This window comes from Melanostigma gelatinosum, assembly GCF_949748355.1.
Source record: "Melanostigma gelatinosum genome assembly, chromosome: 13".
In the NCBI taxonomy this organism is placed as follows: Eukaryota; Metazoa; Chordata; class Actinopteri; order Perciformes; family Zoarcidae; genus Melanostigma; species Melanostigma gelatinosum.
In genome coordinates, this window is record NC_136646.1 from 225,710 (window position 1) to 250,676 (window position 24,967).

At 44.3% G+C, this 24,967-nt stretch overlaps 2 protein-coding genes across 3 annotated transcripts in view; one reads left to right on the forward strand and one right to left on the reverse strand.

The window, feature by feature from the left end:
* Window positions 1-552: 552 nt before the first annotated feature.
* On the forward strand, window positions 553-16,011 carry cyb561 (cytochrome b561). Its single transcript, XM_079281279.1, has 6 exons — window positions 553-622; window positions 1,490-1,697; window positions 12,443-12,541; window positions 13,061-13,164; window positions 13,513-13,670; window positions 13,829-16,011. Exons 2-6 carry the CDS (start codon window positions 1,493-1,495, stop codon window positions 14,019-14,021), a joined length of 759 nt encoding a protein of 252 aa, XP_079137405.1. The 5' UTR covers window positions 553-622; window positions 1,490-1,492; the 3' UTR covers window positions 14,022-16,011.
* A 2,299-nt stretch (window positions 16,012-18,310) lies between these two features.
* tanc2a (tetratricopeptide repeat, ankyrin repeat and coiled-coil containing 2a) overlaps window positions 18,311-24,967 on the reverse strand; it is a 50,259-nt gene continuing 43,602 nt past the window's right edge. For both annotated transcript variants that reach the window (XM_079281848.1, XM_079281847.1), the window contains 6 exons: window positions 23,703-23,878; window positions 23,325-23,457; window positions 22,874-22,965; window positions 22,654-22,788; window positions 22,416-22,516; window positions 18,311-21,232 (listed from right to left, as the gene is read on the reverse strand). In XM_079281848.1, the coding sequence (XP_079137974.1) occupies window positions 19,381-21,232; window positions 22,416-22,516; window positions 22,654-22,788; window positions 22,874-22,965; window positions 23,325-23,457; window positions 23,703-23,878 (2,489 nt within the window). In that variant the 3' untranslated portion in view covers window positions 18,311-19,380. The remainder of the gene's footprint in view (window positions 21,233-22,415; window positions 22,517-22,653; window positions 22,789-22,873; window positions 22,966-23,324; window positions 23,458-23,702; window positions 23,879-24,967) is intronic.

A 24,967-nucleotide genomic window follows, 5' to 3' on the forward strand; every position in this document is an offset into this window, starting at 1 on the left:
GTCGGACTCAATGGCCCTTGGTCATTATTACATTTATTTATGGTTTCAAGTGTTTCTTTATTATATATAATATATATATATATACATATATATATGTACATGTATATATATATATATATATATATATATATATATATATATATATATATATATACATATATATATATATGTACATATATATATATACATATATATATACATATATATATATATGTACATATATATATATATATATATATATATGTATATATATATATATATATATGAATTGCACTGCATCAAAGTCAGTGTTTATAAGGACGTAGCAATCTAAAAGAAGGCTATAATAATACAAAATTATAATGAAAATATTGATGATAATGATAAAAGAAATAAATAATAATATAATGATAAAAGAAATAACTAATAATAGTAATAGGCTGTATAACACTGCACGTTGTCATTTCCTACTTAGTCCCGCTGTCACATGGGTTGGGCTTGTTCGGGAGGGGATCCAAAACACACAAACAAACGCGCGCGCCTGCACGCACGCACACAGTCTTGCACGGTCAGAGGGAGAAGGAAGGCGGATCTGCAGATAGAAACAGTCAGGACTTCCTCAGCAGAGCAGAGACACAGCGCAGTAAGTACCTGACTCCTTATTATTCCTACTCATTTGCCCCTCTTCTTTTTTTTAATGGAACTACCGTCACAAGTTAAACAACACAGTCAAATGAAAGTGACAGGTAACAGGTGACGGCGTAAACGTGACGGTGGCTTGTAATGTCACTGTCATTTTTCCTTCAATACCCGTTAACGTATGGTTGCATGAATGATAATTATAATAACGACTTTTACATCGGGCTGTGCCGTGTGGTGTTTGCCACCAAAAGCGTATTGCGATGATGTGGCGAGCCGGACGGGTGTCCGTTCGGTTTTGGGTAATTTGTGCCTGTGTAACTCCCGTCAGTGATGTCACTTCCTACCGCGTTCTTTCCACGTCGCGTTTGTATTGTCGGACTTTTCGGCTGCTGGAAAACGAGATAAAAGCAGTGTGTGTGTGTGTGTGTGTGTGTGTGTGTGTGTGTGTGTGTGTGTGTGCGCGCGTGTGCGCGCGTGCGTGCGTTGTCTCCTCAATACGTTTTATTTTGAAGAGGCTCTGCGCATTGTATTTCACTGAAAATTACTTTCTCAAAAAATGATTGTGATATTGTTTTCTGCGGTTAAGTAGCCGTGGGCCTAATTGTACTTTTTGCGAATTGTTTGTTCTGAAACCAGTCAAACTTGATTTTGAGTTGAAAGTAGGCTAAGTACTCAAGTTATTCTCAGTAGATTTGGCTACTTGTACTTACTCTCATTAAAAGAGGGGGGTAAAAAAAATAAAGGCATATCTACATTTCTGCTGAAGAAGCTGGATTACTTCAGCCTTAGATTCATAATTCAATGTATTGTAAATTCTTCTTTTTAAAAAAAATAGATCCTCAGTAACCTTCCTGTTAATCTTTCTCAGATCATGGATGAAGCGGCCCTGCGTCATGCTCGCTCTGTGTTCCCGTGGCTGGTGGGAGCGTCGCAGGTGGTGGGTCTGGCGGCGGTGGTGCTGACTGGCGTGTGGATGGGCCACTTCCGCGGCGGCTTCGCCTGGGATGGCTCGGCGCTGGAGTTTAACCTGCACCCTCTGTGCATGGTGTTAGGGCTGGTCTTCCTGCAGGGCGACGGTGAGTCGGCCACCGATCGGTGCGAGGAAAATGTAGAGTTACCTAGGTTAGGCCACGTTACCTAGGTCTGCTAGATTGTGCTGTATGGGGTATGATTTTCATTCCTGTTTCATCATCTCATTTATTTTCTTAACATCTTTAAGGATATCTTTCATTACAGGACAACATTTCAATGTAGTTTGGAGCAAGCAAGAAGCCAATGCAGAAGTGCCATGAACTTGCATTCTTTCTAATGGCCAGCAGGGGGCGACTCCTTGAGTCGCAAAAAAAAGTTAGATTGTATAGAAGTCTATGAGAAAATGACTACTTCTCATAGTATTACCTCAGTAAACATTGTAAACATGAGTTTATGGTCTCAATCGCTAGTTTCAAGTCTTCTTCAAGACAGCATGATGTTTATTGAGTAAGTTATGGTCCCATTTAAATATAAATACACGATAAAGCAGGGTATGTTTTAGGGCGTGGCTACCTTGTTCGCTACCACGCCGTGATCCAGTTTGGGTGTTTTCTGTGGATTCTTCTCACAAAATCCTTTCACAGTGATGAAAGACGGCTGAAAAGAAAACTATTTCTTCAACCTACAGCAAAGTAGCCAACGGGCCAATTACCAATTAGCTAATCTCGGAACCCATCGGCAATGTGTGACGACAGATAAGCCTCTATTGGGACAAGGGTTTTCAGTGTAGCCAGCGCATACCCGGGACAAGACTTCCCTTTTCTATGCGCTGCTCGATGTTTACAGTCCAATTAGCAACTTAAGATGTGACACTGGAGTCGGAGTTTAAAATCCATGGCTTCAACTTTAAAATATATTAGGGGGCCTCCGAGAAACATGTCAGATATGGCTGGCTCCAAAAGCGAGTCAATCCCAAATGGCGTCACGGAGACTACGTCCATATTTCATATAGTCTATGGTGGCCACACAAGGTTACACTCTTGTTTTTTCTTGTTTGCATTGCGGGATAACATCGTTAAGTCAGATTAGCCCGGCTGGTTTTACATCAGTTGGTAATCATGGTTACACCACGTAAGTTTCGTGAAATTGAGTGAAACTGGAAGCAGAGGTCAGCTTTACGTGGACGCTGTAGTCACTCTGTTGGTGTGTGTCTCTGCTTATGAGTGTCTGCATGTCTGTCTTAGCCTCGGGCGCCGTGTTGCTGACCTGTTGCATTAAGCTAATGCTACCCAGACATCCATCAGTCCCCCACCCCCAACCAGAAAGTTTGATTGAAACAGAGATAAGCAGAAATGGTTTGAATCATTGAACATGCCGGTTTTGTGTCTGTGTCTGTGTCTGTGTGTGTGTGTGTGTGTGTGTGTGTGTTTATGGAACGTATAACCACATCACAAACTAAAGCTCCTAGTTTTGATGGTTATTTGCATGCTTTTTTATTATTTATTTAGCATACACGCTGCCACCCTGAGGATGATGAAAGCTTTGGAGACCATTTGGACCTTTTAGCTTTGTGGTCAATCTGACAGAAACGATTTATAATGTGTAAAAAAACAACAGGAACTCTGAAAAGCAAAGGAGTCCAAAATGGAGGACGCTAACGTATATGAATGAATGAATGAATGAATGAATGAATGAATGAATGAATGAATTTTATTTATATAGCGCTTTTCACAGACAGTACTATCACAAAGTGCTTAACAGAGCAGACATTTAAAAGCATAAAAAACACAATGTGACCCTACGGTCAATAAATTACATACACAGAGTGAATAAAAAATGTTAAAGAATAAAATAAAAATAAAATAAAAATGTAAAACAAATGTTAAGAGCAGGTCTAGGACATGGGTTTACTTTTACACAAACGCCAGCCTAAACAGGTGGGTTTTTAGCTGGCTTTTAAAAGTATCCACAGTATCTGCGAGGCGTAGAGTTGCAGGCAGAGCATTCCAGAGCCTCGGGGCCACTGCCTCAAAGGCTCGGTCACCACGGCTCTTAAATCGTGTGCGTGGGACTGACAGAAGACCTAGAGCATTTGACCTGAGAGTGCGGGCGGGTGAATAGGGGCGAAGTAGATCAGCTACATAAGTCGGAGCCTGACCGTGAAGTGCTCTGTAAGTGATGGTGAGAATTTTGAAGTGTATCCGAGATGCTACAGGAAGCCAGTGGAGAGATCGGAGTACGGGGGTGATGTGAGACCGTCGGTTTGTCCTGGTGAGTAATCTGGCGGCAGCATTTTGGATGACCTGCAGACGGTTAAGAGCAGATACACTGAGTGATGTAAAAAGTGAGTTGCAGTAGTCAATGCGAGAGGAGATAAATGTGTGTATGATCATTTCTAATTCAGGCGTTGATAATACAGATCTCAGTTTACTGATATTTCTTAGATGGAAGAAACATGACCTGGACAGCTGCTTAACATGAGGGTCAAATGACATGGAGCGATCAAAGAAAATCCCAAGATTGCGCAGGTTGCAATGGGAAGCAGAGGAGAGAGGACAAATAATCTGCCTGATCATGGGGACAAACTCCTCTGGAGCAATAACTAGGACCTCCGTCTTAGAGTCGTTGAGTTGCAGGCAGTTTTCTGCCGTCCAGTCTCTGATGGCATTGACACAGTCCAGGAGCCTAGTTAATGTGAATGCCTCGCTGGGTTTGAATGACAGATGAAGTTGGATGTCGTCTGCATATAAGTGATAGGACACATTATAGCTTTTTATGATCGGTCCCAAAGGTAACAGATAAAGTGAAAATAACAGAGGCCCCAGAACCGAGCCCTGCGGTACACCACAAGACAGTGGAGAGGTAACAGACACAAAAGCACCCACAGAGACATTGAAACTTCTGTCACTGAGGTAAGATGTAAACCAGTCTAACGCTATGCCAGTTATGCCCACCCAATCACGTAGCCTCTTAATCAGGATGTCATGGTCTACAGTGTCAAATGCAGAACTGAGGTCCAGAAGAACCAACACAGAGCAGTCACCTGCATCAGCACACATGAGAATGTCATTTGAAACCCTCAGGAGAGCGGTTTCAGTAGAGTGTTGCTTACGAAACCCAGACTGGAACTTGTCATACATGTTGTGCCTCTCCAGTGCAGCAGTAAGTTGTTTGGCCACCACTTTCTCTAAAAGTTTGGACAGGAAAGGCAGTTTTGATATGGGCCTGTAGTTCATGGGCAAAGCTGGATCTAAGTTAGGTTTCTTTAATATGGGCTGGATAGTGGCATGTTTGAAATAGGAAGGGACAATTCCTGTAGACAATGAGGAATTGACAATAGATGTTACTGCAGGGCCAATAGTTAACAGAACGTTCTTAAATAGAGAGGATGGAATTATATCCAGAGGGCAAGTTGATGGCTTTGTATTGTTAATTAAGTCCATCAGGTCTTGAAGGCTGATAGGCTGGAAAGAGCCCATAACAGCAGGAGATTGCGAGGAGCTACAAGTAGCCGAACAGATCCCAGGCCGAATGCCAGACCTAATACCTGTTACCTTATCATTAAAATAGATCAGGAATTTGTTGCAATCGTCAACAGAATAGCATGGTACAGTGGAGACAGGTGGTGAAACAATTCCTCTAATTGTGTCAAACAGAATCTTGGGATTTTTCTTTGAAGAAGAGATTAGGTTGGCAAAATAAGCAGTTCTAGCTTCCTTTACTGTGGTATTAAAAGAAACTCTGAGGTCTTTGAGATATAAACGATGCACTTCTAGCCCAGTAGCTTTCCAGAGTCGCTCTGCCCTGCGACACTTCTGTCTCACGCTGCACACAGCTTCTGTCATCCACGGAGTAGTGTTATAGGCAGCCCTGGTCCTTTCCTTAAGAGGTGCCACTTTATCCAGCAAAGTGGTGCAATGTTCATTAAAGGACTGTATCAAGTGTTCAACATCATTGAGATTTGTGTTCATATCACAGCAGAAGTGCATAGAGAAATGATGAGCTGTACTCTGAGTAATAATGCGTGAGTGGAATGTTTGTTTCAGACACAAGGGGTCAGCATTGACAGAAAGATCAAAGAAAATACATTTATGGTCACTGATCAGTAGGTCCTCACAACAGGTATTATCAACATCAAGACCCAGAGAAAACACAAGGTCCAAGGTGTGACCACCCCTGTGAGTGGCGCCAGAAACATGTTGCGTGAAATTAAAAGATTCAGTAATATTGAGAAACTCAGTAGCTATACAGTCTGTGGTATCATTGACATGCAGATTAAAATCACCAACCAGAAGCACTTTGTCTAGCTTGATAATAGAGGTCAGAAAGTCTGTGAATTCTGATAAAAACTGACCTGCAGGACCTGGAGGTCGGTAAATTAAAAAACAGTAAAATGGCTTTAGCCGGCCCACTTTAGTCAGCTGTAGTTCAAAAGTAGCATAGGATTCTGTGCTCCCCAAGTGGCAGGAAAACTGATTCTTCCAGACCACGGCGAGGCCTCCACCGCGGCCTGTCAGACGCGGTGTCCCAACATAAGAACAGTCCACAGGGCAGAGTTCATTGAAATGGATGCATTCCATATTCTGTTGCCAGGTCTCGGTCAGAAATAAAAAAGCCAAATTATGACTTGTGAACAAGTCATTTAAAATGTGAGCCTTGTTTGTTATAGAGCGTGCATTAATCAGACACATTTTGATGGGGGAAGACACTGTGTCGTCATCAGCACAGGAAGCTTTGGGGGTATGTGCAACATGACGGATCACTCGTGCAGCACCTCGAAACCGACCATAACTAGGGCGTGAGCGCGAGTCTGTGATTCTCACGGGAATGCTCATGGGTCGTGGAGTGGAAGTTACGTTAGAGGCTGGAGATCCTCCATGCCGCCAGGGGGAGCTGGTGTTGCTTGTAGGGGATGAATGCGGCTGATGAATTATCGTAGAGGAAGAGTGACAGCGGACAGGGGATCCAGGTGTAAACAGTCAATCATGTGAATGAACAGCATGCTGTAAATTAGCCGCTAGCAGGCGGCTACCCAGCTTGTTAAAATGAATACCATCCTTCTTAAAAGCGGAAGAGCGGCCCCAAAACAGATTAAAATTGTCAATGAAGCTCACGTTGTTGGTCCTGCAGGCGGCCTGGAGCCAGGTGTGGAGGCTGAGGACTCTGCTGAACCGCTGTGATCCACGGCCGAGTGTTGGACTTGGACCACTGATAAAAACAGACAGTCCACAGCTGTTTAAAAAGCTTAAAAGATTTGTAAAATCCATCTTGGTCAACTCGGACTGGTGGAGGGCTGTATCGTTGATTCCCACATGAACGATAATTCGCCGAATGGAAGACGGGAGGGCGCGCATCAGGCCAGGCAGTGTCAGCAGGATGTCTGGAGCCGTTGCTCCGGGGAAGCAGTGTGTCTCCGCGTTGAAGAAACGGGTGTTCCTGATGATTGAGTCCCCGACTATCAGCGTCGTCGGGGCGAAGAGGGGACGAGGCGGCAACACTGCGCGTGCAATACGCGTGGATGGAGGCGAGGATTCAACCAGTGGTGGCGGAGCAGACAAGCAAGGACTGAGAGAACGGGCGACCGAAGCTCGCCGCGGTGCTGGTGTAAAGCACGGTATGGAGCGGCGTGTCCTGGGGCGAGAGGAGGGCTCAGGAATGACTGGCGTAGGGATGTCGGTGGGCCCGGGGCTGTGGGTCCCCCGAGGCGGCAGCTGGGATGATGTAGGAAGCTGGGAGTCCGTAGTCAGAGGAGGGAACTCGTGCAGGGCAAGGGCGTCAAATCCATTCTTCAGCTGGACATCGAAGCCATGGGGTGTAGGAGATGAGCGTCTCCCTCTCCGGCTGCCGCGAGCACAGACCAGGGACCAGGGCTCGTGATGTGATGGAGTAGAGCTGACCAGGGCTTTGGGCTTAGCTCCGAGCCGTAGCCAGGAGGCCTCAGGAGCTGCGACCGGAGGAGGGGCCGCGGCAGCAGGACTGGAAGCGATGGACTCATGCACGCGGTCGCTGGCTGTGTCAGTCTGTGATGGACCGAAAATGATGGTGTCCATGAGGCTCTCGGCATACTGGATCCTGTAGAGCGTGGATATTCTTCCCTCCAACTCTGTGATTTTATCCACCAGGCGGGCGCAGCTGACACAGTCGGATGGAGGGGTGAGTGAAGCCATAGCAGATCAATGCAAAAACAGTTCTAGTTATAAAAAACTTCTATCTCATTAGAAGTGTCGTAACTTTGTTTAACCTTCTCTTGTCGCAGTATAAACTGCTACAGTTCTGAGACAGCGAAAACTAAATGACTGAACTCATTGTTCCCTTAAGGACCGAGCTAACAAGCTAACTGACAATTAGCAACAGTTAGCAAGCTTGTGAGCTTTAAAACCTTTCTTCAGTAGTTCTCAACTGAATGAAGTGACGTACAGTCGTGAAAACAAGAGACAGGCAGAGAAAATAGGAAGTAACGTGACGAGCTGTTGCGACCGGCTAGCACTTGCCAGCTACAGTAGTTCTCCAACTAGCCTCGTGAGTAGCGTCACTAAGCCTCTAGAACCAAATAATTCACCAGCATGAGCGGAGGAAATTCACTGTGCCACTTCCTGGTGTGACCAGGCAATTTAAGCACCATTTATCAGCTATAACAGAGTTATTTTTTAGAGTTATTTATTTTGCACAATTCAAACAATAAAATTTAAAATAATCAAACATAACAGAAATAAATTGATCACAGTACAGGAAGAGACAGAAAGCCAACTTGGCTTATTTGAAGCCTCCACCTATATAATATTCAAATTTTACAAAATTACAAAGAAAAAATAAAATATGCATAAGACATTACATTACAACAAAACAAAGAAAGAAAGAAAAGAAGAAAAAAAAAGAATGTAATTGTGTCGAGTGTGAGTGAGCCTGTGTGTAATATAACAGCTAAAACAAGAAAGACATGAAAACTAATACATAAACAAACTGTTACAAAACAGCAATCACATTTTCTTTTAGGCATCTTTTAAAACATTTTACAGCTAGTCAGTAACTTAGGAGGATGAAGATGTGAAGATTGACGAGTTGAGTAAGAGTGAACCTGTGAATTGAATTTATAGTAGGTCTTGAAATGAAGACTGTCCAAAAGTGTGCTTTCACAATTAGCCTTTTGTGTTTTGCCCCTCTCTATTTCTTTCTCTTTGATAACTTGGAACATGTGGGAGGAAACTGTAACTCAGCTAAGTTATGATCTGTCTTATGATACACACTGCAGCAAATCCCCAGTGACCTATGCGGTCCTGGAAATAAAGACAAAGTCGCCGTCTTTCCTGCTCTCCGCTTCGTGCCTGCAGCCCTTGGGTACTTTTGCTAATGACAGTAACCAGATTAGTTCAACTGGTTCACAGCTGTCTGTTGCAGAGCTGGATTGCATTAGTGTGATAAAAGTGAAAAGGTCAGCTGGACATTAGACGGGGACAAGGCGGGTTATGGAAATACCCAGGGGGAGGGGGGGGGGGTCCTAACACACACTCACAAAAATACACCTCAAAGCTGATTCCCTGTGATTAAGTCTGTTTGTTGCCTCAGGCTACTTCCACGCTAATGTGGATACATTTGACAGTATATACTATACACACGTAATCAGCATCTCTGGCTTCTTAAAATATAGCGTGCTGCAGATACTTAGCATTTAGCACTTCAGGTTCCTTCGTCTCAAAGTCAATGGGTTTTTGGTTAGATGCCTGAAATAATATCTGTGGCCAAGCCAAAGAGATTTTAATGTTTTAACGTTAAGCAGAGGACAGAGCCCGAGAGTACAAAATGGAAAAAGCTATCATATATCTCATGAGCAGTGTTGCAACTTTGTTTTCACCTTCTCTTGTCTCAGTATAAACTGCTAAAGTTCTGAGACAGCAGCGAATTAACTGTGAACTTATTTTTCCCATAGCGACCGAGCTAACACGCTTTCTTGTCGACAGTTTGCAACAGTTAGCAAGCTTGTTAGCTTTGAGAGTTTTTTTCTCTCTTCGGTAGTTCTCAATTGAATGAAGTTATGTACAGTCCTGAAAAAAAAAGCGGACAGAGAAAATAGAAAGAGGCTCGATTGTTGGCGTGGTTAGCGGTTAGCTTGCCAGATAAATGTAGCAAGCAAGCTTAAGAGAATTTAATGTTTTGTTCTCAGACTGTCTCAGACATAAACTACAACAGTAGATACCTGTCTTGTGAATTTTTAAGCTTCTAGGTGTCTTAGAAAAGACAGTTTCTAACAAGTGACTAAACGGCATCACCCGGACTAGTCCGCCTTCACAGCCTCGTTGCGTCTGGTCTTAACATGTTTTCTATTTTCCTGTTTTTCATTTTTTTTTTTTTTCTTGAATTTTAAATGTTTCTTGTAAAAAAAAGAAGTAACTTTAAATGTAAATATCGATGCCATGTTTTAGCTGCTTTGCTTTAAAAAAAAAATGAAGCCATGTGGTGTACAGTCTCATCAATCATAAATAATCAGTTGCAGGCCGTGCATTTTATAACTGGGCCTTCACTGCTGTCCTGCAGCTGAAATACCACAGCTCATTTTTAAGGCTGTAACAATGTATGGCTTCGTATTAAACCGTTGGGTACGAGTCGTTTGAATAACGAGCGAGCATTTAGAGAATGCAAAAGCCTAAATTCAGGAAAACATAATGTTCTCAGCTGGTCTGAACTGTCATTCCTTAATGACAAGCCACGAGCCAAAGAGAGTGACATTTTACTTTCACAACATGGATCTTGAACGCACCTCTCTGCAGTGTCTTTCCTCCTCTCAGCATCTTGTGTCATGGTGCAGCTCATCTCAGTCAGAATGCATTTTGATTGGTTGACCTAAATCACGTGTTGTGATTCACTACCCATCAGCCTCAGCTGGGCTGTTAAATTTCGTGATAGTCACGTGCTCGCCCACTGACCAATGACAGCACACTGCACCTCGCGGGAAAGCTACAGATGAACACTGAGCTGCACAATGCTGACGTCATTATAGGCGGCTAGCCGCCACTGCACGTCAAAGAATACGCCCAACATGTCAAACTGAAGATCTGATTGGTTGAACACTATGACAATCAACAATATCGTCCCCATGTACTTTAATCTGCACTGACCGCAGAGCCGAGTCTGCAGGCATCTGGCATAGACACACATAGAGGTGAGATCTGAGAGCAACTGAGGAAGACAGTAGCTGTGCAATGAGAAAACAAGATGATGGGAAAAATATTTTTATGAATTATAATTCATGTAGTGCATTTAAGAAAAATTATAAAATAAATTATAATTATTATTTAAAAAAATATATAAATGGCTTTGTGATTCTGTTTAGGCCAGCAGAGAAGGCCTTGCAGGCCCTGACGGCCCGCCACTGTAAATAATAAACAGAAAACATGGTCGTCACAGTAAAAGTACAGTATGCAATTATTTAAACAAACAATACAACCAATATCTTATATATAAAACGCAATTAGAGGAGTTTGCTTATCTTAAAAAAAGCGATTGGGCTTGTAGAATTAACGGTCTCAAATCCAACCGGCAGATGAGGAAAGTTTACAGACTAACGTTAGCTTTCTACTTCTGCAGATTGCATTCACGCTCCAAAAAAAATCATAAAAGTGGTGTTCATTTGTGAAGATTATGTTGCTGGAGAAAATGTGAGTATCATAAACATTTGTTGGCCACAGATGTTATTTTCTGCAATGATCTGATGGAAACATCTCATTGGCTTTTTGTCGAGGGAACTAACTTCCTGAGTCAGCCGTCAGAATTACGTCACGTCTACAGCTCTCTATATTTTAACACCTGAATCATGAAGAGTGGACATAGCGAAAAGATTCTTTTCTAAAAGACCTCACATATAATTGTCACGTGATCGTTTCTTTTTGGAATCAGACACACTGCAGTCTTCATGCTCGCCCCCCTGAAAGCACTGAATCACATTGAAAACGGCTTAAAGCTGCTTATTAGCTTAAATAAAGGATTTTAAAAAGGACACAATTAACAATTGTGTTCGGTTTAACCTTTTGCTCCAAATGAAAGAAAATGGCTCAAAAGGGTCGCTTTCTGCACACAATGCATGTATGCTCTCTGTAGGCACATCTTTACACCTTTTATATGTGCTGTAATCACATAACGTTCGTATATGTTCATGTCTCATTCATTATTATAGCGCATATCTTGCATATTTACTGGAAATATATAAATATATAGACAGTGCCTCTGCAAACTGTCATGTTCCCGTTTTCAGTTACGTTGTTTTTACTAATTTAAAGAGGTTCTTTATACAGTGTTTTCCTTCTGCTGCTCTTTATATATTTACATTTTTGTTACAACGGTCTCCAATATTAGTGCATTAAGATACTGGCCATATGTTGAGGATATTGTGGATGTTGCACTCTTTAATTGATAGTTTTCACTTGAAATATTGACGAGATATTTTGTGTAATATTAGTCCGTTCACTAAATTTTTCAATTTTCTCAGTGTGGTCAAACTTATTTGTTGGTGTCATTCAAAATCACTCTTTTGCATTCCGCATATAATCCTGTATTAGGAAACTTTCTTTTAAATGTTATTATCTGTATTCATCTATTTCTGACGGACCGTTTTTCTTTGTGTCTTTTTAAAAATCAATCATGATATGCGAGTCTGTGTTTTGGTTCCCCTCTTTGATTGGTTGTTACAGCCTGTGGCTTTTGTATAAAGATGTGTCATTTCACATTGTGAATTCAATGGCGAAGGGCCGGTACTGAAACGCTGCGTCTCACATAAAAACAGTGCTGACGGTGTTTTCTGAAGACGAAGTTCATTGAATTATTGGTAAATTCGCCTCTCTCTTTCTCCCCCTCTCTGCAGCCATCCTGGTCTACAGAGTATTTAGACATGAGACCAAGAGGAACGTTAAGATGCTTCATGGCATCATTCACCTGCTGGCCCTCATCATCAGCATCATAGGTAAGCGAGAGCTGTACGACGGTGTATGAGGGTCATTGTAGATAAAACAATAACGAAAAACGAATTACAGAGTCTGGGGCGAGGGATAATATTCTGAGAAAAAATATACAAGAAAAAGAAATTTGATATTCTCTGAGATTTAAGTGGTTAATTTACGAGAAAATACCCACCGATTTATGAGAAAGACATCTCTAATATTCTCTGAGATTATAAAGGCATCCATTAGCCAGAAGAAAACAGTTTTTTCCGTTGATCCAACCTTCTAAAGTAAAGCATGGGTTTTTTTCTTGAAAATTTGTGACTTTATAATCTCAGATTTCAGATTTTCTCTCTCGGAATATCTTTCCCCTCCCCAAGCTCTGTAATTAAAAAAAAAGCCTACAATGGTCCTAGTGTGGCATCGTAGGAATGTGCGTCTGTGAATGTGAAGAAGCTAATTCCAGTGTGTATTTCTGTGTGAGAGAGAGAGATGGAGAGAAAAAGATGCCTTAATCATTGTTTCTCTCTGTCTGTGTGTAGGTTTTGTAGCTGTGTTTGATTTCCACAGAGCAGCAAAGATTCCAGACATGTACTCTCTACACAGCTGGTGCGGCATGGCTACCATGGTCTTATTCTGCGTACAGGTACACACACACTCACACACAGTCATGTTTCTATCACTTTAGAGGACATTACATTGACTTGCATTCATTTCCTGGAGACTTTCCCTAACCCTAACCATAACGGCTACTTGCCTTATCCTAAACCTGAACCGAACCTTAAACCAAGTCTTGACCCTAAAATATAAGGATTTACAATATTGGGACTTGCATTTTGTCCCCAAAAAGAAGGCGAGTCCCTACAATGTTGTTTTATCAATAGGTCCCCATAACATGAGTAATACGAACCCACAAACACACACAAAGTGTAATATAGATTAAAACAGTAAAAAATAACTTTTCATCCCTCCATTCCCCCCCCCCCCCCCCCAGTGGGTGATGGGTTTGCTGTTCTTCCTGTTTCCTGTTGCGTCGTCATGGTTACGAGCCTCGTACCTCCCCATCCATGGGTTCTGCGGTGTGGTGCTGCTGGTTATGGCCATAGGGAGCAGCCTGCTCGGCATCACGGAGAAACTCCTCTTCAGCATCAAGTATGTTTCTTCAATCATGTCATTCAAACAAAACAAAAAAAAGTTCATTTTATAATCATTTTTTTGAGATAATTGTCTCTGAGCATTCTACCAGCACAGCGATACAACGGAGGTGAATGGGGTTTCCTCACTGTGTCCGTCTCTCTCCGTGTCCCCAGGTCAACCTACTCTCTGTTCACCCCTGAGGGGGTGCTGGCCAACGTCTTGGGGATCCTGCTGCTGTGCTTCGGGGTGCTGCTGGGCTACCTCATCACCAGGGAGGAGTACCGGCGGCCGCCGAACCCAGAGGAGGAGTCGCTGTCCGTCCACTTCAAGACCCTGACCGAGGGGGGGTCGCCCACTATGCCTTAAACCTGAGGCTGACGTCTTAACACCGCCCCCCTCATCTTGATACAGTGTGCTGCCAACAGACTAGCTGGTGTTACAAGTCTCTGTTATTATTAGTGACAGCAAATAAAAGTTTTTAAAAGTTTAGGTTTGGTTCAGTAAAATCAATAAAATCACGGACAAGCTTTAATGACCAATCCGATCCATCCGATCTCAGATTGCTGAACTGTAAAGGCGCAATGCAGTAAAAGGAAAATAGCATCGCAACAAATCAGATTTAATATACGATATTTAACAGAGAAATAGCAAGGGGTCTGGCGCTTCCTCACTTCGTCTGCCCTCAATCGAGAACCCAAGAAGCCCAGACTTACCAATCACAGTTCCTAGTTGTCTCCACATTGAGCCCCAATGGGAAGCTACATTTTTGAGGCGGCGCCGTGCCTACAGCTGCCACGCAGAAGTATAAATATATAAAAAGAGTGCCTGCAGCTCAGAAACTGTTTGTCCTGGAGCTACTGCTTTTGCTCCTACAGTATCTTCGGTAGTATCTCTACTAGTCCCAACAACATCAACGGAGTGATACGTCTTCTCCGGTAAAAATAAATCCAGCTGATCGGTGTTCGGAGTTTAACATTCATGCACATCATATTGATTATTTAAGGTGATCAATGTAATACTTCCAATCCAGGACCTTCAGTATTTTAAAGAAGCCCTGCGAGGCAAATGAGAAAAGGAGGTTATGCCAGAATAATCTTTCCAATTGTTGCTTTCATTTTCCTTTCCACGTTTGAAACAGGTGGGGGGGGGAAAGTTTTGCCAAGAACAATAGTTACTTTCTTTGCATCTGTGAAAACAGGTTTTAGGACCAAAAGCATTTATGTTTTCTTCCAGGTGAGTTTTAGTGTACATAACTTGATAACACTATATTACAAACTATACAATATATGAACCTCGTGTTTTAGAGTTAAAAAAAAGAATGCTTTTAATCCTATTTAGAACATGGGGTAGTGGTGCATGTTAGCCTCTTGTGGCCAAAACGAGTATGACAATAATCACGCACTAATCTAGACAAAAGTCCCTTCAACTCACCGGCCAAAACTTTCTTTTCACCTGTTTCACAAATGACAAAAAAAAGTTAAACTTTGGAAAATTATCCGGGCAAAACCTTTTTTTCTCTTGTTCTTAAACACTTAGAAACACGTCTTAGAAAATGGATCACCAGAAAATCACTGACTTGCCTCTCAGGGCTTCTGAAGTATTTGGATCAAGTAGCTCCTGAAGTATCAGGTGTGCCAAATGTTGTATATCGAGCATCCTCGGCACAACAATGTCCTTTTGACTGCATTAAGTTGTTACTTGAGTGTGCACTGGTAGGCTGTGTCGTCGAGGTAAATATAAGTATCTGATTGGAGGGCGAAGAAGCCTTGATGCTGATATCCCCGCTTTTCTACAGTTTGACTCTATTACACACCAGAAGTCAAACTGATGCCAAACATCGCGCTCGATTTTGACCTTCTCTTTGAACTACACATTCCAATTTGGAACCACTCACATCTGCCATCTTGATTTTCCCAATTTTGACAAGTCACGGAGCATAATAATATTTATTAGTAAAACAAGCTTTTTTGGAAAATAATTTACATCACACTACTTTTGTGGGTCACAACACTACTTCTTGATCTCGAAAAACAAAGTCTGTCCTCTCATTTCATTTTTCCCAGCAGTATCTATAACTGTCCCAGATCCAAGTGAAGTCAGTACCGTTTGTCCACAACGCAAGATGCATAAGCTAAATATATTCCATTTGTCCATTAGCAAGCTGTTTGTATTTAAATATTTAATATCTGTACAGTGTGAGTTCAGGACTCCGCACTAGTGCCTAATACAAAGCTCTTACTGAACTCTGCTGAATGTTTTCTGTCTAATGTACTTCTTGATAGTGTCATCTTTGAAAGGGAAGTCTTAATGAAAGGTAATGTAACCTGTAGTAAATAAATGTGTGTAGCATCTTGAAGTGTTTTGGTCCAGTTGTGTTTTTCACCTGACTCAAGCTTCAGATATAAGCAAATTAAATAAATTAAATAAAATTTGAATCTGAATCAGTGCCGTCTATTTCACCAGAGTATGTTGCACATACAAATAATTTTACATGGTGGATGGTGCATCACATTAAACTATCAACACAGTGCAAAAAATAGACCCACCTCAACCAGCTGTAACATTACAAGTTTGACAATGTTGAAAAATGCACTTTCCTCCTGAGATTTAGAGAAGATCGATGCCACTCCTCAACGTCTGTCTGTTAATTATGAAGCTACAGCTAGCAGTGGTTTAGCTTAGCATAAAGTCTGGAAAGAGTACGACAGTGTGACGCACACATTTTTGTTTATTTGATGAATATTTGATAGAACAAATTTCTGTGATTTGCTAATCATAATAAAACTTATTTTGAAGTGTATTCCTATCTATGCCCAGTAGGTGGCAGTGCAGCGCTGTGGTTTTGCCTCGCGGCCCTGGACTTGCGCGTGCAGCGTCTCCTCATATCTTGAGAAGTCGTTAAATGAAGAAGCCACACGTTTGCCTGTCTCAATCATTTCCTCTTTTCTCAGGTTAGTACCTTGTAAAGTGCACCAAATATGACAAATGAATTGGGGACCAATCTTTTGTGAACATGTTCATGGATTACTTTGTGTTTCATGTGGTTGTTTAGTAGCTACGTTGTTTTAAGACTGACTGTCGAGTGCTAACGCTAGCTAAACTGATAGTAGCCTTGCATTACATTCCCTTGTTTCTTTCTGGCTCCTACACGTTGTACTTTTTGTTCATAGTAAATCAAATCGACTGTGTTCTGGTAGGTCGTTTCATACTAAATATGTTATTGTATATATGAAGGATGTATATGGGTGTTGTGCATGTTAGTTAGCATTCGTTAGCGGTTCGCAATGCTGTTGGAGCAGCGCCGGCATTTTAAACAGTGTCTTCCTCACCTACGCCACAGTAGCTGTGAGCACATTGCAAAAGTGCAGTGAGGAAGGATTTTGTCCCAAGCGACAACAAATGTGTTGATTAAACATAGTAATGCAACTTGTTCATGTAATGATAGTGTAAACTTTGATTATCTTATTTGAGACAATTTAATGTATTTTTCCTGTACATGTATACAGGAAATTGTTTTCACTTGGAAAAGTCTGAAATAAATATAGCTTGAGAAGACGTTGAATGAAGAAGCCACACATTTGCCTGTCTCAATCATTTCTCCGGCATACATCTATTATCAGGCTCTTTCAAGCTGGGACCTGTAACAACAGCAACTTTTAAAGCTCAATCATCAGCATGTTACGCAAAATGGACGTGAAGAATTCACTTTTAAGCTCTAGCTAAACTTCAATCAGCTCTGCCATGAACACTCCCCCATACCGAGGACAAAACTAATTCAAAAATAATGAAGCAAATAATGGTGGTAATGATGCACACTGTTTGGCTCATGGATCAGGTAGACGACTACCGACTCTGAAAAACTTGTACTTTGTTGTCGCCAGCAACGATAATGCATTGGTCCCACGCTAAGAAGCATGCGCTAGAGCTAGCCCTGCTAAGCACACCTGATACGCCGACTCGGTGGTAAATGTGTTTCTGAGACGGGGCTTTACCGACAAAGGTCTCGATACAAGCTCAGACTTCAAAGTAAAACCCTTATTTTGCTCAATGCAGCTAGAAGCCGCCGTGGCGCGACGCAAGCCATTATAAAGAACGTGATGCAGAGCACAGTGGTGCCGCATTGTGCCTCAATCAAGCAAACATGAAAACTCCATCAGACCTTTTACCAGCGAAATCTTTCTAAAAAAAGACTCTTGCTAAAGCGATCGCAAATCTGCACTAAACGGCTGCATACGTGATATGGTGCTAAAAAAAACTAGGCATTTGGTTTAGTTTTAACTCTACAAACTGATGTAGTTAGTTCATAAAATGCTGCTTGGTCGAGGACGTAACGCTACTGCAGTGGTAGTTAACCAGGCATGATGTCACAACTGACAGACGCACTGTTCAAGTATGGATTCTTCAACAGAACAGACACATCCAGAGCTTTGCTGTGCCGAGCAACAGTTGCTGGACTCTGATTGGACAATCACTGTTTTGGGGGGAGGGGTGAAAACCAAAGGTGAGTTTATTGAGTTACAGACAGTACAAGGAGCCAACCGAGCCAACGTGTTGTATCAGTTGGGATCCTTGTGGACGTTTATGACTACAAAATACAAAACAACTAAAATAACTGAAAAAAATTCAATAACCTTGAAAAGGATTTTTTTTTTTACAAGACTTTTATTGGAAAACATGTAAACCCCAAACTGAGCAAAGTTGAACTGACTTTGCTTTTTATTTTTTATCTTTGAAAAGAGGATTTCTATGTTCTATGTGAAAGACCCTCAAACTGAACATATAATATCCAAAAGGAATATACAGTTAAGAGAAAAAATATTTGTACAGCTTAATACAGATATAACTTAAAAAAGATAAATATCACTTCGTTTTTGTTTTATATACAGCAAGCCAGTGCTTGTGCAACAACAGCATCATTCTAGTTTCTCAAACTATGGCTTGGGGCCAGAACCTCAGTGGCACGAGTTTTAAAGTGTTGAGTCATTTCCATGTTAGCGCTTCATTTACGCAGCAGACAAAAGGTGGTAGCGGTGGATTTGTTTCGAAATGTCACCGTCTAGAGTAGAGTATCCGCACCTCTAGTGCAGTGCATTGTGGGCAATTCAGAGACTTCAGTTTTGAAATATACTGTAAGCCAGAGATGTACACGGAGGGAGGGAAGGTTTTTATTTTTGTGCTTACTGATGTCTTTTTTGAGTTTACTTCTAAATTCCCTCAAATCTTCCTCTTCCCTTATTGTGCTTTGTAATGGCAAGAGCACTCTCGTCCTTCCCTTACTCCCTTTGTCCTTGCGATATGTTCCTTATCAAACATGTATGTTTAACTTCTGCTTTCCTCTTAATAACTCTCCTGAACAATAAAGGAGTCAGTACGTCTGCTGACACTCTTAGCGCGGCCATTGGCCAGGTGTGCAGAAGTGAAAACGTATGCAGGATTTGAAATTCTATCTCAAGCTACCTTTTCCTTCAGTCACATTTTGTGTGTACGAGGGCATGCAACCAAAACACCGGGACTTCCTTCAAGGAGAGTGTGTGCTGTTTATTAAGCTTTTCCCCTCTGACCTTCATATGAACTGCATGTGGTACAAACTGCTTAATTCAAGCGTAGCCCGATCTTAATAATTCAACAGCCCCGGTGACTACTGGAATATATGAGTGCACTCATTTCTTTTTAACCACTTTATTAACCCTCCTCCCTTGTCTTTACTTAACATTTAAACCTTTCTCTACACATTGGACTCTACGAAGGGTCTTTTTGGTTTGACAGGAGAGGTGGGTCCTGTCTTTCTGTCACTTGGTCTGTCTGAGCAGCTGTGGATCACCGGCAGCGTTCTGGCCAGCTTCACATCCAGGTAGGAGGGGTTCTGACTTGCAACTTGCACTGAACGTTCACGCTGAGGATAGTAGTCCGGCTGGTTGTCGTTGTGGGCGTTGTTGTTGCTGCGGTTGTGGTAGGCGATGGAGGATGGCTGGGGTGGACCGAAGCCTCCTTGACTGGTGGGGGTTTTGCTGGGCGAGGTGACGACCGTGTCCACTGAAGACACGGCCCAGGAGCGAGAAGGGCTGAGGCAGGACGCAGAGCTGGAGGGAGCTTGTTGTTGATACTGCTGGTGGCCCCTCGCGGTCCTGTCGCTGACGCCCATAAAAGGAGTGTTCCTCGATGACCGGCCTGCCTCTCCGGGATAAGTCCCGCCTCCGGCCATGTATGTTTCCAACTGGGGAGAGGAGATCAGAAAGAGGTCGTCGTGGTAGCCAGTAAGCCCTCCTGCGGAGGCCAGATCTGCTGGTGCTTCCATGTGCTGGACTGAGGCTGACGTCCTGAAGCTTGGGCCGTGATTGGCGGGCTGCCCGCCAGCAAGGCTGCCGCTGCTGGTGGAGAAACGGACGCTGATACTCTGGGAGTGGACAAGAGGCCTTGGGGGAAGAGCGGGGGAGGAGGTTGGGTGGGCACTGAGCGGGCGTTGTAGTCCCCCCTGATGGTGGTATTGGTAATCGTGCGATAGTGGAAGGCTATCAGGAGTCCCCATTGACGCCTCGGTAACTTCTATTGGGTAGTATGCTGCTTTGGATTGGTTGCGACTGAAGTGACGGGCCTGGCCAAACAGATTCATCCCCGCCCTCTCCCCTCCTCCTTCTCTCCCATAGGCAGATGCAAGTCTTGCCTGGGAAACAAAGTCAACGTCTACATCATCCAGGGGATACGATCCAGAGCTCAGACCAGCCTGGACCTGCAGGCTAGGCCTGGCCTCCAAGGGGCTCGGGCAAATGCCTTCCCCCAGCTCGGCCAGTTCTTGTGGCAGTTGGCCAAACTGGGAGTAAGGAGAACTTCCCAAAAGCATGCTGGAATGGGAAGCGGAACTGGGCTGACTGGTTCGGACAAGCTGGACTTGGGCTGCTTGGAGCCACTGGCCTTGAACGGGGATCTGCTTTTGGAAGGACCTCTGATTGGACAGGTGGTGGTGTTGCTGCTGCACCCCCTGGATCTGGTCTGAGTGGTGGTGTGCTGAGACGGACTGCGGCTGGTAGTGCAGGCCTCCATTTCCTGACAACGCAGGCATACTTTCTGACATTTGGCTGGGTCGCTGTGGCGGGATGAAATGGTGGTAGGAGGTGGACTGAGGAGGAGGCGCAGGGTGACAGGGGGAAGAGGAGGAGGGGGAGTGCGCGGGGCTTGGGAGGTGACGATACAGGTGAGTGGGGGAGAGGGAGGAGGGGGATGGCACGCCAGGGCGGCAGTGGGTGTCGAGACTTTGAACCACAGGTGGAGGGTGGAAGGAGGAGGGGTGACGATGAGCATCTCCTTCCCTTTGACTCTCCTCTTCTTCTTCCTCCTCTTCCTCAGTAAGCCCCTCCCTGTCCTGCACCTGCAGACAACCTGAGTCTCTGCACCTGGCCTCGTTGATGGACATGGCCGCATTTTGTTGATAAACGGGATGTGACGAAGAAGGGGGAGAGTCCTGTTGCTGTGCGACCTGCCGACACTCATCCTTGACCCGGGACAGCAGGCGCTGGATCTCCCGGTTGGATGGGCTCAGGCGGCTGGCCTCAATCAGGTCCTCCAGGGCAGCGTGGAAATGTCTGAATGGTGTGAGAGAGAGCACAAGCATCGAGAGGAATAAGATTTCAGAAGATGACCAAACTGTTCTGGGGACTCCCTGAGAGGAACTGCCAACTGGGGAGCTCCCCCTACATACTTTCAAGTGCTCTTTCTCTGCTCACCACACCAATAGCAATGCTAAAGTGACGTAAGCCGGCCGGCGCCGCTCGCACACAGCTGGGAGATGGGCGAGTTAACTTCTGGACTTCACTGTCGGTCCATTTGTCCGTGTTGTCTTTCATTTCTTTGCGAAAAGTTGTTGCTGTCAAGACCAAAGGTTACAGTGACCTCACATCCGTTTCATTCTTGTGATACCTCAAAAAAGCATTGAGCTAATTTATTCAAATGTGGCACAAACTTTGTATTCAAGGATGAACTGATTGGGATTTGGTGGTCAAAGATGACTGTGACCTCACAAAAATGTTTTTGGCCATAACCATAGACTGTATATAAGGAGTGGACGTAGTTGTCGTGACATCACCCATTGGTTTGAGTGCCGTTTTGAAGCCTTGAGTTCGGCATTTCGGTGGTCACCATATTGGATTACGGTCATCGCCAGCTTAACTTTTCGCAACCAGTGATCGGAAGTTACCAGATTTGGACTATTGAGGAGTGACGTAGAGACACTGTGTAGACACAGCTCTGGCAGCAGTGGCGACCTGTCAATCGCAAGGTAGCCCCGCCCTAAAAGCATCCCCTGCTTTATGGTCTATTTGACTCTAAATGGACCATCATTTACTAAATGAACATCATGCTGTATTGAAGAAGACTTGAAACTAGAGATTGAGACCATAAACCCATGTTTACAATGTTTATGAGGGAATAAATCAAGAGAGAAGTAGTAATTTTCTCATAGACTTCTATACAACCACACTTCTTCTGGTCATTGAAGCTATTTGAAGGAATGCCTTCCACAGGGGTTTTATCTTCAGAAGAGGAGGTTGCCACCTGGTCAAAAGGCAATTGCACACTAATGTTTAGTATTTTTGTAGTTTAGCATGACTGAGGTAGTCAGTTTCCTCAGGACAACTGCCCAAAACATTCATATCCTTCAGCTGGATGTTGATTAAAAAACCCCGCCTATTACATGAATGCACAGTTCATCTAAAGGGAGCACTTCATGATTTTGTTAGGGTTGGTTTGTCCTTATGTCGCTGTGGTTACCTGTGTCCACGTTTGGCGCGGGCTCGGGCATAAAAGGCTTCATAGGATTTAGCTTTCAGCTCGAGAGCCTTGGTGGCAAAATCCTCCGCCAGGCCAAAATCCTGCAAGAAGATAGAAGAGAATTCACAACAATGTGTCAGAAGGTCAGGTCATTTTTAGACCACGAACTACAAATGATGTGATGATTCATCTCCAGTGTGTGCCTCTGTGTGTAGGAGGGAGATAGAAAGAGACTCACGTTCATCTTGCGGTGGCAGCGAGACAGGTTGAGGAGCACGCACACCCTCAGCTGTCTAGACGACTTCAGCTGGTCCCCGGGAAACTTCTGGAGAGCCGACTGATAGGAGTGAGCAGCTTCCCTCACTTTACCTTGCTACAAATACACACACAGAATACTTACAATATCAGATAAATGTGTGTGTACATCTGATTAAATGTGAGTTTGCTGTGTGTGTTACCTTGTACAGTCGGTCTCCCTCTTGGATCAGTTTACTGAGCAGAACCATTAAGATGTCTGGTTTAGAGGTTGCCATGGCCCAGGTGGCTGGTCCTACACACACACACACACACACACACACCCACACGCACATTTTATTACCTCTGCAAAGAAGATTACTGTAGGTGTCCACTCCTATTTCTATGAGTTGGCGGAATAACACTTTAATTGAAAACATTTTATGTTTTGGCTTTTAACCACTGACAGTCAAAAGCAAAAGTGGATTCCTTGGTTCCACAGAAATCAGCAAGATTCATGCCCTTATTCCTCTTAACACATTTACCACCATCTTGACTTTTGACATTTGCTTTCTCTCGAAAAGTGAGGTGAGAAGATGGATACCATTCTCTACACTTCTGTATGGTAAATATGAAGCTACCGCCAGTAGCCGGTTAGCTGAGTCATGTCTCTACCTATCTTGGCTCCCTTTTTGAGCAGAGCGATGACTGCCGAAGTGTTTCTGCAGCCGACCGCCCGGTCGAGAGGACGCATCCCGCTGCAGTCCACATGCTCCACCGACGCACCGTGATCCACCAGGTGCTGCACCTGATGCAGAACAGGACACAAAGAAAGGCAACATGTTTTAGTGATGTAAAAAGGCTTGTGATGTTCAGATTTCTTAGCTAAACAATTTTTTTGCTTATGTTATCAATAAGTATTAGTCCAAATAATAAGAGGAAAGTACCCATTTAGCTTAGAATATGGACACATCACAGACTCTGCAGGGCAGGTAAGGGGCCGACAAATTCATTCTACAATCTGGTAAATACGACAACTGCAGTTTTACACACCACTTCTGGGTCACCGCGGAACGCAGCCAAATCCAGAGGTGTCCGTCCACTGCGGTCGACGTGGGTTGTGGCTGCACCTCGCTCCACCAGCTCTCTGACCAATGGGAGATGGCCTTTCAGGCACGCCCAGCTCAGCGGCGTTAAGCCTTCCCTGTCAGTCTGGTCGAGAGAGGCTCCTGGAGACAGAGAGAGAGAGATTAATCTCAGTGTACATTAGTGTCGTATGCATGGATGGCGCCCCTATGGATGGTTGGCGGCCCTATTCATGGATGGCACCCTTATGACCGGATGGCGTCCCTATGCATGGATGGCACCCCCTATAGATGGATGGGGCCCTTATGGAAGAATGGCACCCCCTATGGAGGGATGGCACCCCCTATGGAAGGATGGCACCCCCTATGGAAGGATGGCACCCCCTATGGAAGGATGGCATCCCCTATGGAAGGATGGCACCCCCTATGGAAGGATGGCACCCCCTATGGAAGGATGGCACCCCCTATGGAAGGATGGCACCCCCTATGGAAGGATGGCACCCCCTATGGAAGGATGGCATCCCCTATGGAAGGATGGCACCCCCTATGGAAGGATGGCATCCCCTATGGAAGGATGGCACCCCCTATGGAAGGATGGCATCCCCTATGGAGGGATGGCATCCCCTATGGAAGGATGGCACCCCCTATGGAAGGATGGCACCCCCTATGGAAGGATGGCATCCCCTATGGAAGGATGGCACCCCCTATGGAAGGATGGCACCCCCTATGGAAGGATGGCAGCCCCTATGGAAGGATGGCACCCCCTATGGAAGGATGGCACCCCCTATGGAAGGATGGCATCCCCTATGGAAGGATGGCACCCCCTATGGAAGGATGGCATCCCCTATGGAAGGATGGCACCCCCTATGGAAGGATGGCATCCCCTATGGAGGGATGGCATCCCCTATGGAAGGATGGCACCCCCTATGGAAGGATGGCATCCCCTATGGAAGGATGGCATCCCCTATGGAGGGATGGCACCCCCTATGGAAGGATGGCATCCCCTATGGAAGGATGGCATCCCCTATGGAAGGATGGCGCCCCTATGGAGGGATGGCGCCCCCTATGGAAGGATGGCACCCCCTATGGAGGGATGGGACCCCCTATGGAAGGATGGCACCCCCTATGGAAGGATGGCGCCCCCTATGGAAGGATGGCACCCCCTATGGAGGGATGGCACCCCCTATGGAAGGATGGCACCCCCTATGGAAGGATGGCACCCCCTATGGAAGG

Excerpts from the sequence above, each read along its gene's own strand:
- cyb561 (XM_079281279.1), top strand. The coding sequence starts at position 1,493 with ATGGATGAAGCGGCCCTGCGTCATGCTCGCTCTGTGTTCCCGTGGCTG. Across the intron at positions 13,165-13,512 it reads TGGTCTTATTCTGCGTACAG|TGGGTGATGGGTTTGCTGTT; the intron begins GTACACACACAC and ends CCCCCCCCCCAG. Across the intron at positions 13,671-13,828 it reads AAACTCCTCTTCAGCATCAA|GTCAACCTACTCTCTGTTCA; the intron begins GTATGTTTCTTC and ends CCGTGTCCCCAG.